This window comes from Aphidius gifuensis, linkage group LG4 (assembly GCF_014905175.1).
Source record: "Aphidius gifuensis isolate YNYX2018 linkage group LG4, ASM1490517v1, whole genome shotgun sequence".
NCBI lineage: Eukaryota > Metazoa > Arthropoda > Insecta > Hymenoptera > Braconidae > Aphidius > Aphidius gifuensis.
This window is the reverse complement of record NC_057791.1, coordinates 16133112-16145408: the sequence shown is the minus strand read 5'-3', so window position 1 is coordinate 16145408 and position 12297 is coordinate 16133112. Positions and strand designations below refer to the sequence as shown.

The 12297-nt window shown below is 24.6% G+C and overlaps 3 protein-coding genes across 3 annotated transcripts; 2 read left to right on the top strand and 1 right to left on the bottom strand.

The window, feature by feature from the left end:
- The first annotated feature begins 150 nt into the window (after positions 1 to 150).
- LOC122855260 (signal recognition particle receptor subunit beta) lies at positions 151 to 1550 on the top strand. Its single transcript, XM_044156483.1, has 4 exons — positions 151 to 361; positions 640 to 806; positions 875 to 1014; positions 1076 to 1550. The coding sequence occupies exons 1-4, from the start codon at positions 277 to 279 to the stop codon at positions 1410 to 1412; spliced, it is 729 nt and encodes a 242-aa protein (XP_044012418.1). The 5' UTR covers positions 151 to 276; the 3' UTR covers positions 1413 to 1550.
- Positions 1551 to 3047: 1497 nt separating this feature from the next.
- On the top strand, positions 3048 to 9023 carry LOC122855259 (protein O-mannosyl-transferase TMTC2-like). The gene is made up of 10 exons (XM_044156482.1): positions 3048 to 3433; positions 3525 to 3765; positions 3858 to 4154; positions 4243 to 5134; positions 5203 to 5317; positions 5390 to 5475; positions 6292 to 6536; positions 6628 to 6768; positions 6845 to 6929; positions 6990 to 9023. The coding sequence occupies exons 1-10, from the start codon at positions 3348 to 3350 to the stop codon at positions 7319 to 7321; spliced, it is 2520 nt and encodes an 839-aa protein (XP_044012417.1). The 5' UTR covers positions 3048 to 3347; the 3' UTR covers positions 7322 to 9023.
- Positions 9024 to 9133: 110 nt separating this feature from the next.
- Positions 9134 to 11709, bottom strand: LOC122855258 (band 7 protein AGAP004871). The gene is made up of 10 exons (XM_044156480.1): positions 11614 to 11709; positions 11339 to 11482; positions 11155 to 11264; positions 11008 to 11080; positions 10814 to 10896; positions 10405 to 10608; positions 10281 to 10336; positions 10103 to 10181; positions 9911 to 10012; positions 9134 to 9843 (listed from the first exon to the last, which is right to left on the bottom strand). Exons 2-10 carry the CDS (start codon positions 11433 to 11435, stop codon positions 9742 to 9744), a joined length of 906 nt encoding a protein of 301 aa, XP_044012415.1. The 5' UTR covers positions 11436 to 11482; positions 11614 to 11709; the 3' UTR covers positions 9134 to 9741.
- Positions 11710 to 12297: the final 588 nt, after the last annotated feature.

Sequence of the window (12297 nt, the reverse complement as noted above, 5' to 3'; positions counted from 1 at the left end):
GATAAAATATGTAGAATAATTTTAAATTATTTAAATGAAATTATTGTTTTCTACACATGACACTGCGCAATGACAAGAAGACAGTAAAATAACAAATTGTATTATTCATTTTCTACATGTGAAATATGTCATAAACAAAAACCCTCTCAACTCTGCTCAAAGTGATGACGTGATCTGTTTTGTGTTTACAAATTTATAATTTATAATTTTTAGATCAAACTGTGAATAACGAATATATTTAATATAAAATTGAATAAGATTGCTTGAGATTTAATCATGGAGTCATTGAACGAAGACAGTGATGATCAAACAACAATTGTTGGAATTATTTTAGCAATATTTGTGGTGTTAATAACATTAGGTAATGTGTACCATATTTTTCTAAATTATTTGGGGTTATCTAAAAACAAGATTTATAATTAAAAATATATATTGTTCAACATTATGGTGTTTGAAAAAATTAAAATATCAAAACATATTTACTACTTTCGAAATTAACATGAAATTTTACCTTTTGTTGTGTCAAAAAAGTTGAAATTTTGTTCATTATTTTATGTCAAATTTCAGTCTGACAATAAAATTATAAACATTTTTAATATTAAACAATCAATGTTAATAATAATTCAATTTTTATTTCAGTTGTATTCTATTTTCGCCAGAAGAACAAGTCACTGGGACGAAATATTTTACTCACTGGGCTCAGTGATTCTGGTAAAACAACAATTTTCACACGTTTGATTCACTCAAAAATTGTTGAATCATACACTTCAATTATTGAAAATGTTGGAGAAATTCGTGTAAACAATGTTAGTATTTTACATAACAAATTTTAATACAATATAAATTTATTATTAATATTGAATCATTGTTTCAGAGTCTTCTTAAAATAGTTGACATTCCTGGTCATGAACGTCTGAGATATAAATTTTATGAAAAACACAGATCATCAATGAGAGCTTTAATTTACATGATTAATTCAGTAACTGTACAAAAAGAAATTCGTGATGTTGCAGAGTAAGTTTATAGTAATAATATTAAAAAGAAAAATTTTTAACTAATTCGATTATATTTTTAGGTATTTATATAATCTATTGATGACTGTTGAAACACAAAAGAATATAAATGTACTTATTCTTTGTAATAAAATGGATAATACACTTGCTAAAAGTAGTAATGTCATAAAAGATATATTGGTAAAAGAAATTAATCTTTTACGTACAACTAAAACAAGTGAATTAGAAACAACTGATTCATCAACAAAAAAGCTATATCTTGGTAAACAAGGAAAAACATTTGATTTTAATGATTTAAATTGTAAAATTGAATTTGCTGAATGTAGTACTCATGAAATTAATTCACAAAAAACAGTTGATATTAATCAATTAGAGGAATGGTTTAAAAAATTAGTTTAAATTATTAAACAAACAATTTTTATTTAAGTACTTTTTTGCTTAAATTTGTTCTATTAATAATTTTTTTTTAAATGTATTCTATTAAATTTATTATAACTGAAAAAATTTATATTAATAAAAAAAATTATATGTAATTCATGTCAATGAGATTCGTTTTTATACAAACAAACCAAAATTATCCTTTAAATTTTTAAGTTGTTTGCTAAATTTGAGGAGCAAAATTTTAAAAAAATATATTTTATTTTCGTCTTTGAATTAATTTTACAGGATGGTAGGATTATATTTTTATTGATAAACAAATTAATGGTAGATTATGTGATTTTTAAAATTTAAATTTCAGTGAAATATTTAATTTCTTGAGTATCGATTTATATACTTAACAAATAGATTTATAATTTCAAATTCATTTCGATGATAATAATGCATATTAATTTTGTTCGTGGTTGATTGAGTTTACTCTTCAAATTTTCCTAATCCTTGGTATTGATGATGTACCACGTTTTCCCTAAGATAATATCATAATTTATTTTTATTTATATTTATTTTTAAATGAGAATATTTAAATAATAAAATAAATTCCAAACAAGATACAGATTATAAAGAAAAATAATTTAAATGTCCTTTAAATCTTTATTTAAATTCTGCTCTTTAAAAATTTAATTTAAAAAAATTAAACCAATCAAATCACGTATATATTTTTATTTTTAAAATTTAAAAATCTCTATATAATATTAATTTTTATTTATGAAAATTGCGAGAATAATTTATTAATTTTTATTTTCAAAGAAAAACTATAATAAAATTCAAATAAAAAAAAATGCAACAAGGACTTTAAATCTTGTATTATATTTTTATGTAATAATGTGATATCCTGCATGATATTGTGGTATAGAAAAGCTCATAAAAAAAAAAGTACATAGGACGAAAAATAAAAGTACATTTATAGGCGCAAGCGCGGCCTCGATCGATGTCTCGCGTGAAAAGCTCTTATTTTCCAAGGGAGAACAGTTTACAATGACCAATTGCAATATACACAACTTTTTACGTTAATAATTTAATTTTTTAATTTAATATTTTTTGTATTATTCATTTACAATGACTGTTAATATAAAAACAATTAATTATAATTATCATTGACAATATTAAATATAACCGATTTAAAAAAAAAAAAGCTTTATTCCATGAAAAGTATTGATTATGTCAACGTTAGTTTTCGCAACTAAAAAAATTTTACAGGATAATTTAACTAATATATATTTACACACAAATAAGCCGGGTTATAAATTTTTTAAATATATTTTTCTTTACACAATATTCATGTGTAATTAAAATTATTTGTAAATTTTTATTTCGAAATATTTTATATATTATCAAGTGAAAAATTGTCATAAATTTTTAATCAGGAAATGCATTTTTACGTACAGCTAGAAATTCAATATTTCATTTTGAAATATTTTTAATTAGTGTCATTACAAAGTGAATCAAATTAATTAGAAAAAAAAAATTAAAAAAATGTTAATATTTGATATTAATATAATTTGGTGTATATTTAAAAATAATTCAAATACGCAAATTCAAAAAAAGTATTATGTCAAATTTGGCAATTAATTGTATATTAATTTTTTCAAAAAATTTTATATTAAAATAATCGATTTGTGACTTTTTACCTGCGCTGTTAAATATATTTTTATTTTTTTTGATTTATATTTAACTTCCGTTGTGTGTTGGTTGAAATTTATTTGTAAAAATGTGTAGAAGGTGGAAAACTGTATGTAAGATAAAATTTCATAAAATACTTTTAAGTATTTAAAATGATAAATAAATTAATTAAAAATATCAAAGAATCAAAAATCAAAAAATTAGGCATCATCGTGCGCAACAAGTTAAGAAGTTATTGATGCCATCTTGGATATAAAAACAGATTAGCGATGCGTCATGGATATCCTGATTATTTTTTGTGTACTTATTGCAACGATTTTATACTACAATACACTACATGCAGGTTTTGTTTACGATGACAGGTTGGTATTATTAAAAATTATAAATAATTAATTATTTATCGATTAATCAATCATCCAATTATTAATATTGATGCGTATTTTTAAATTACAGACGAGCTATTTTAACGAACCCAGATCTTTTGCCAAACTCTCCGTGGTTTCCATTATTAGAAAATGATTTTTGGGGAACACCACTACGTGATAGCATGTCTCATGGAAGTTATCGACCTTTATGTGTTGCAACATTTCGCCTTAATCATATTTTTGGTGGATTAAATCCACGGGGCTATCATCTTGTTAATGTTGCTCTTCATGCAGCATGTACTGGTCTTGTTGTGAGGGTATCAAGAAAGGCAAGTTTAAAGCAAAAAAAAACAACAACAATCTACTAAACAATTATTGCTAAATGAAATTTATAAATTCAATTTAATTTTTTGTTTTTTAGGTAATCCCAGAGAGATGGTTATCACATGCAATTACAGGTTTATTATTTGCTGTACATCCAATTCACAGTGAAGCTGTTGCTGGAATTGTTGGACGAGCTGATTTACTTGCATGTTTTTTAACTCTTGGTGGTTTTTTAACTTACATTGCTCATTGTGATCAAACAAGATCTCCTCTAATGCTCATTATTGCACTTGTATCATCATTATTAGCAGCACTAGCTAAAGAAACTGGAATATCAGCATTGGCACTTTGTTTACTATGGGAATTTTGTCATGGTGAATCAAATACACAAAAGGTAAAAATACTTAAATTGATTGTCCAACAATTAAAGCTACTAATCAGCGTATAATTCAATTGTTATTTTCTTCAAAAATTGTATTCAGGAACGAGAAAGAAATTGGCCTCGTAATAGAAGTGTTGGAATACTTTGGGGTGGACTTATACTGGTTATTTGTGGACGTGTTAAAATTGGTAATGCAAGTCAACCAGATTTTGCAAGTGCTGATAATCCAACAGCAAGACATCCATCAAGATTAACACGTATTTTAACATTTCTTTATTTACCAGCAGCAAGTTTAAGAATGTTTTTATGTCCAAGTACATTGAGCTTTGATTGGTCAATGGATACAGTACCACGTATTATTAGTATAACAGATCCAAGAAATATTGAATCAATATGTTTATATCTTGGTCTTGCAAGTGCTGGATTTTGGATAATTCAACAATCACGTACTGAAATATTAAGTCGTAATAGATCTATGGAAAAAACTGGCTCATATATGCGTGCATCATCAAAATGTTCTGTTTGTGATAGTAAAAAAAGTGGTGGTTGTCATACTGAAGGTTGTCGTGCAATTAATAATAATAATAATAATGATAGTACAGATTGTTGTTGTTTAATTAAACCAACAATACAAGAAAAAAATACAATAACAACATTTGGAAAAACAAAATCAGTTAGCATTGTTATAATATCATTGGGTTTTCTTGCACTTCCATTTTTACCAGCAAGTAATTTATTTTTTTATGTTGGTTTTGTTATTGCTGAAAGAATATTATATTTACCAAGTGTTGGTGCATGTTTATCAATTGGTGCAAGTGTTGCTGAAACTTATCGTATTGCTAAAAATGGATCTAAAACATGTGGACGTTTAATACTTATTGCTACAGCAATACTTTTAGCATTTATGGCTACTAAAACTTTAAGACGTAATATGGATTGGCATGATGAGGAGAGTCTTTATCGTTCAGCACTTCATGTTAATCCACCAAAAGGTAATATTTATTTTTTAAATACTAAAATTTGTCTCATTAAAATTTTGTAATTTGTTTTTGTTCAATAGCTTATGGAAATCTTGGTAGTATTTTAAGCAGTCAAGGAAGATTTGCTGAAGCTGAGGAAGCATTTATTCAAGCTTTACGATATCGACCAAATATGGCTGATGTACACTACAATTTGTAAGTTGTTTATTCATCATATACAAGCATTGATTTTTGAATGAAAATAAAAATATATTTTGTTTTTTAAAGAGGAGCTTTACAACAAGCAAGAAGAAACTATGATGAAGCCATCCTGAGTTATCAACGTGCAATCAACTTTCGACCCTCACTCACCCGTACGATTTCATTCGACTTATGAATTATTTTGTATTATTTGATTGACGATTTTGGCAGTCTTCAATTTGCATGACTTGGGCTGTCATAAATTATATGTAAGGTTTTGAAATTGGGTCCAAATGATCCTTAAAATTTTAACTCACATAAGCTCAAGATGATAGTGAGATAATATTATTATTGGCATTCAGACTGGAAGTAAATTTTTATGATAATATGAAAATTTAAAAATAACTGTCATTTAATTCGTGTCTTATATAAAATTTTTATAAATATATCTAAACGGTTATCGTCATCCTGATCAAACCCACATCCGAACCTTACGAATGAGCTTTACAATTGAATCCATTTCGGATCTGGAAGCATGCTATAAACTGAATTAAAATTCAGATAATCCTTATCCGATTTGGATGATTTTTAGTATTTATTATTTCATTCGGGTAATACTGCTCAATCTGATACTACTCGGATGTTTACTCTGGTATGTTTTGATAAGGGATATCTAATATGATCATACTTAGTCAGACAAATATTATGTCAAATAAAATTTATCAAATTATTTTTAACAGAGCAGTAATTTATGCATGCATTTAAATTTTTTATCTTTGTTAAAGTGTTTATATTTAAACTAAAAAATTATCAATTAGTTTTTTATTTTTTAAATATAGTAAATTAGATATTTTATTAAATTTATTAATAATTTTTTACTTTATATAAACAATAATAATAGTTTTAATTAATAAATTAATTATCTAATAATATTACAAGAAAAAAAATTAATAATTTGTAGATAATTTTACTGTATTTTAATGTTTCAGAAGCATATGTTAATCTTGGTGTAGTATTAGCATCAGTTAATCGTAAATTTGAGGCAATATCAATATTACGAACAGCAGTTACACTTGAAGGAGTAGGATTAAAAGATAAAAGAGTACATGAAGCTGCTAAAATTCAAGCACTTCTTCGTCTTGGTAGTTTGTTAGCTGATAATGGACAACTTGATGAAGCATTAACAACTTACAAAGAAGCTCTACGAATATTGCCTGAATACTATCCACCCCAGGTATTTTAAAATAATACCAAAACAAATTTTTTATTAAAAGAAATAGCTTAAAATATATTAAATACATGTTAAATTTTTTTTTTAATTATAGGCAGTATATGCATTATTGGGTGAAACACTATCAAAGATGCAACAATATGCTGAGGCTGAAAAATGGTTTAAAGCGTGTCTCAATCGAGAACCAAATTACACTCTGGCTCATATAACTTATGCCGAATTACTTGCAAAAAATGTAAATAACAAACAAAATAATATTTTTAATATTTATTCATTTAAATTAATTGATATTAATATTAAATTTTTTATAGACAAGCCGTATATTTGAAGCAGAAAAATTGTTTATAAAAGCTGCAAGTATAGCACCAAATGATCCTGCTGTTCATCATCATTATGGTAATTAAATAATTGAAAAAAAATTGTAAATTAAAATTAAAATTGTATATTTAATTACAGGTTTATTTTTAAAATCTCAAAATCGTTTAAATGATGCTGCAGTTGCTGAATTACGTGCTGCACAATTAGCAAGATCAGAATATTCATTATCAATTGCTGCAGCAACAGCATTACAACGTGCAAAACGTTTTAATGAAGCTGAAATTTGGTATAAACATGTTGTTAGTCTTCGTCCAAATGATCCAATGAGTTATACAAATTTAGGTGGAATATTACGTATTAATGGTAAATATCGTCAAGCAAATAGTGCATATCTTAAAGCACTTGAACTTCAACCAAATGATGCTTCCATAATTATGAATTTATATAATTTAAAATCACTTATAACGTGACCTTCGATGGGGGATTATTTGTCCCCCTTCATCAGTACTCATATTTCGGAAGGGAGGTACAACCCAGTTGACCCGATTTCATTGGGTGAGCTTATAAATAGTCTCATCTCTTCCTGGAATCCGTTTATCAATCGGTTCGCATTCTCTTTTTTATTAATAGTATTAGTTTATTGTCAAAAAACAATAAATCATTGACATACTTTCAGCTATATAAAATATATTTGAAATAAAAATTAAAAACGAAAAAAAAAAAATACATTTTAGATTATTTTCTCTAACATTTAACAAAAAAAAAAAAAGTATGGTTCTATTGATATATATTAAGCAGCCGAGCAGTCAGTCAAAGACTTGTTTTAAAAAATAAATTATAGATAAAAAACAGCGAATTATTATATAGTTTGTTTTTTTAATTTAATTTTTTTTACAACGAATTTAATTTATAAAATACAGTATAGATAAAAAATTTATTAATAAGAATTTTTTTATATTTTATAAAAACAAGCTTAAATTGTTAATAAAGTTTTAATTATTTTTTAAATTTTTTTTATACTAGTATTTTCTATCAAGCTAATTGATACGAAAAAAAAAAAAAAATGGATTTGTTAAAATAGTTTTGTTTTTTTCAAATATGGAATTGATTTATAATGAATTGTTGTGGTAAAAACTTTAAAGAGTGATATATAAACTTGATTTTAATTAATATGGCCGATAAATTTCGCTATTGCTCAAACGAAAAATAAAAAATATATCGAAATATTCGATAATGATCACAGGCCATTGTAAAATTTCGAGGCCACAAAAAAATTTCAATAAGTTTTAATGATATTAGTAAAATATGTTTTTTTATTTTTTATAATTACCTTGAGAAAAATAAAGCTGATTAAATTAAATCAGCTAAATTTTTCCCCAGCCAAATAATTTATTTAATAACTTTTTTTCAAGTTATTTATTTAATTCTACATCTTCCAAAAAAAATTTCAATAATTAATAAAAACTACTTGTTTTTTTTTTCGCTGTTAATATATAATATCCAGCGTTGCACTGCGAAAATAATAAATTATTTTATATAAATAATAATTCAAAATAAAAAAAAAATAAAACAATAATAATATTAATAAAAAAAAACAATATACAAAGACACAAATAGACTTTTTCTTCGTGTTGAAATAATTAAATTAAAAATAATAAAACGGATACTTTTGTTAATCAAATTTTTGTAATATAATGATTGTTTTAATAGTAATTATAATCAACGGCAATCAACAACAAAAATAGCAAGCATGATAATGATGGATTATACTTGAATTTATGACCATGTTTGCTAACTCTTCTATCAAAAACTTAATGAGTATATCAAACACATTGAATTATATAAATATATTGTATTATTTTTACGATGATCAATACGTTTATTAACGTAGCAATAATAATTTAGTCAATTTTAAATTGACTCATTATTATTTAACATGAAAAGAGTCAATTGCTGGTTCTGCTGCTAAGGCTCAAAAATATAAATATATTTATTGTATATTATGAACTTGAAATGCAATTGTAGAATTATATACTTGAAACACGACAATAGATTGAATGGATTGAATTATTTGGTGACATTCTTGTTAATCTTTAATCAACGTGTTTTAGTATAATTTGTGATCCAATATTGACAACGTGAAATAAAAATAAAAAATAATTTTAATATGGAGATATTTATATTTATTTATATACCTTTTAATTATTATTTTTTATCTAAAGTAAAAAATAAATTAAAAAATGAAATATTTATAAATTAAATTAAACGAATTTAGATCTACATTTTACTAATGATTGATAAATTTATTATTTTTTAACACATTTTTTATTGATCAAAAACATACACTCGTACATTATTATAATATTCAAAATAAACTCTGTGCTCATTATGTTAAAAAACGCAACATTATTATATATTATTTAGTTCAACTTGATTAGGGATTTGATAAATAATTGACAAAGTAAAGATGATATAAAATATACAAATTTATCATGCTTTTCATAAGCATATATTATTCGAAATCGAAATCGAAATCTTTTCTTATTTTTTGTTTTAATATTATTTATCTATTTATTAAAATTCTTTTATTTTTCGTTATGGAATTTAAGTAATTAATTCCCAGCGTATTTCTATGGTGTTTATGACATTTTTTTATACATATATTAACTAATCAAGTTGAATATTTAAAATTATTTTGGACAAATTTTATAATTTGTTATTAAATTATTTTCTTTTTTGTTTTTTATATACAAAAACCACATACAATAATTAATAAATTGATTTTTAAATAATTTGTATAATACAATTGTAATTTTGTTATTTTAAATTTAATGATTAATTGAAAATCATTAGCATTCAATAAACAAACAGACAAGTATTTGAAAAAATTTTAAGATCTTGGTTCTTTGCTTTGCATAAAATAAGTCAAAAGATCAATCGGCAGTGGGAATACAATAGTAGAATTTTTCTCAGCTGAAATTGTATTTAATGTCTGAAAAAATATAATTAAATTAATCACAATTTCATGATTATTTTGATAATAATTTTGATATACTTACTTGCAAATAACGTAATTGTAATGCTGCTGGTGAATCTCCAATAACTTCTGATGCTTCTCGAAGTGCTCTGCTAGCTTTTTGTTCACCTTCAGCAGCAATAACCTGTAGAAAAAATAAAAAAGTATCAAAATTTAATATTATTCAAATTTTATTGTATTTTAAATTTATTTTTTTTTCATATTATATACTTACTTTTGCTCGAGCTTCACGAGCTGCTTCAGCTTCAGCAGCCATGGCTCTTTGCAATTGTACCGGTAGTCGAACATCTTTTCTGTAAAACCATATTAAAAAAAAAATACAATATTAAATTGATTAAATTATATTAATAAATGGTAAATTTGAATTTAAATTTTAGCTCATTTAAACTTACATTTCAACACGTTCTACTTTAATTCCCCATGTATCAGTCGCTTCATCCAATGATGCCTAAATAAAATTACAATATTTATCAATTGATTTTAATCGAAAAAAAAAAAAAATCATAATATATTTACCTGCATATTTCCTGAAATAGTTTCTCTTTCACTCAGTATTTCATGCAATGGTCGTGTTCCCATAGTGTTTCGTAAAGTTGTCTGCGCAAGTAGTCTAGTTGAATGATGAGCATTTTCAACATTTGCAATCGATATCGTCGCATTGTTAACACGATAATATACAACAGCATCGACCGATACTGTCACACTGTCTTTTGTTAACACCTGTTATTATTTGAGTTGAAAAATTTATGATAATTTAATTACACAAACCAAGCAACGTATTTATATTTTAGTCGACCTCGTAGAAAAAATATTTCCGGGTTGCTTTGTATGTTTTTTATTATCCCGGAAATAACCCAGTTAGATAATTACACTAATAAATTAAATAATAAAAATTATATCAATTTTTTAAGCCTTAATTTTTTACCTCTTGTGGCGGAACATCGTATGTCCTCGTTCGAAGATCAACTCTTGCGTATGCATCAATACAAGGAAGAATAAAAAAAATTCCTAAAACATACAAAGAATGAAATTATTTTTAAAAAATCATACAAGCATTATTTAAATTTAATAAGAATATAAATTTAAATGATAATTTAATATGTTGTTTGAAAATTTTACCTGGTCCTTTTGCTCCACCTGAGAGCAACCTTCCAAGTCTGAAAATAACAGCTCTTTCGTACTCTTGTACAACCTAAAATTAATTTATTAATAAAAATTAAAATAGCTGATTAATATAATCAATGTTTTTGGAAATATAAAATTTACCTTGAAACAGACAAATAGTGAAAATGGCATTGTAAGAATTACAACAATCCATGATACAACAACAAGTATTTTACCACAGTTTGTACTGTCACCTTCAGTACTGTCTTCAGCTAAAATTTTTTTGAATAAATATTTAATTTTATATTAAAATTATAAATATTGCTTATTATAAAAATTTTAATACCGCCAATAATTCTCTTTCGTATATCATCAGGACGTGTGTTTATTTGAACAGTCGAAGTTGTTCCACCGTTACTCATATTTGCAAGTGGAAGAGACATCTGTGCAGAGTTAATATACAATCTTTGAAGTTAATTCAAGTTCAAGTCTTCAAATTAGCATGAAAAAAAATATATTTTTCAAGAAATTAATTATTAATATTATCAAATTAACATAGTATATTGAAATGATTAAATTTTCTTAATTATTAAAATGAATAACTTGTTTTTTAAAACTAACCGAGAGCTTTTTTTATACTGTAAGTTGACTTTGACAACTCAGGCAACTATAAACATGAAAAACATCAAATAACATTTGTTAAGTTACAATAAATAAATCATGAAAATAAATATATCAACTGTTTATAACAGCGCGTGTGCGTTACTCATTAAAATATGATGAGACACAAAAAATGAGGTCGAATAATATAAACTACATACTGTCAAGTACAAAAATATTATATTATGTTATTTCGAATTGTAAATATTCTTGTATACAAACAATATCAAGCCCAAAAAATAGAAAAATTAATTTTTATTTTTATAGTCTATTTAAAATTGATTTGATAACATTATCATCTTGACCTTGTAAATTATATAACACTTGTTTAAAAACAAAAAAAAAAAGTGCAATATAATTTTTTTTTTTCGAATTGATTCTCTGTTGTGTTTGCTCCAACTTGTTGAAAACCAATCGGCAAATAAAACACCAAACACAAACGATCTGTAAACCTGTAAACAAACACAAAAAAAAAACCAAATACAAAAAAAAAAACAGACAAACAAACAAACAAGAAAAGCAAACAAATAAAAAAAGTAAATTTTTCGCTTGCAATGTGTAACCCGTTGTTACTGTGGTTTTTCGAAAAAAATTTCATCGAAATGATTTAAAGAAATATTTAAAAAATTAAATTAATTAATAACT

Excerpts from the sequence above, each read along its gene's own strand:
- LOC122855258 (XM_044156480.1), bottom strand. The coding sequence starts at position 11,435 with ATGTCTCTTCCACTTGCAAATATGAGTAACGGTGGAACAACTTCGACT. Across the intron at positions 10,337-10,404 it reads CTATTTCAGGAAATATGCAG|GCATCATTGGATGAAGCGAC; the intron begins GTAAATATATTA and ends AATTTTATTTAG. Across the intron at positions 10,182-10,280 it reads AAAGTAGAACGTGTTGAAAT|AAAAGATGTTCGACTACCGG; the intron begins GTAAGTTTAAAT and ends ATGGTTTTACAG.
- LOC122855260 (XM_044156483.1), top strand. The coding sequence starts at position 277 with ATGGAGTCATTGAACGAAGACAGTGATGATCAAACAACAATTGTTGGA. Across the intron at positions 362-639 it reads TGTGGTGTTAATAACATTAG|TTGTATTCTATTTTCGCCAG; the intron begins GTAATGTGTACC and ends TTTTTATTTCAG. Across the intron at positions 807-874 it reads GAGAAATTCGTGTAAACAAT|AGTCTTCTTAAAATAGTTGA; the intron begins GTTAGTATTTTA and ends TCATTGTTTCAG.
- LOC122855259 (XM_044156482.1), top strand. The coding sequence starts at position 3,348 with ATGGATATCCTGATTATTTTTTGTGTACTTATTGCAACGATTTTATAC. Across the intron at positions 3,434-3,524 it reads GGTTTTGTTTACGATGACAG|ACGAGCTATTTTAACGAACC; the intron begins GTTGGTATTATT and ends TTTAAATTACAG. Across the intron at positions 5,476-6,291 it reads CTTTCGACCCTCACTCACCC|AAGCATATGTTAATCTTGGT; the intron begins GTACGATTTCAT and ends TTAATGTTTCAG.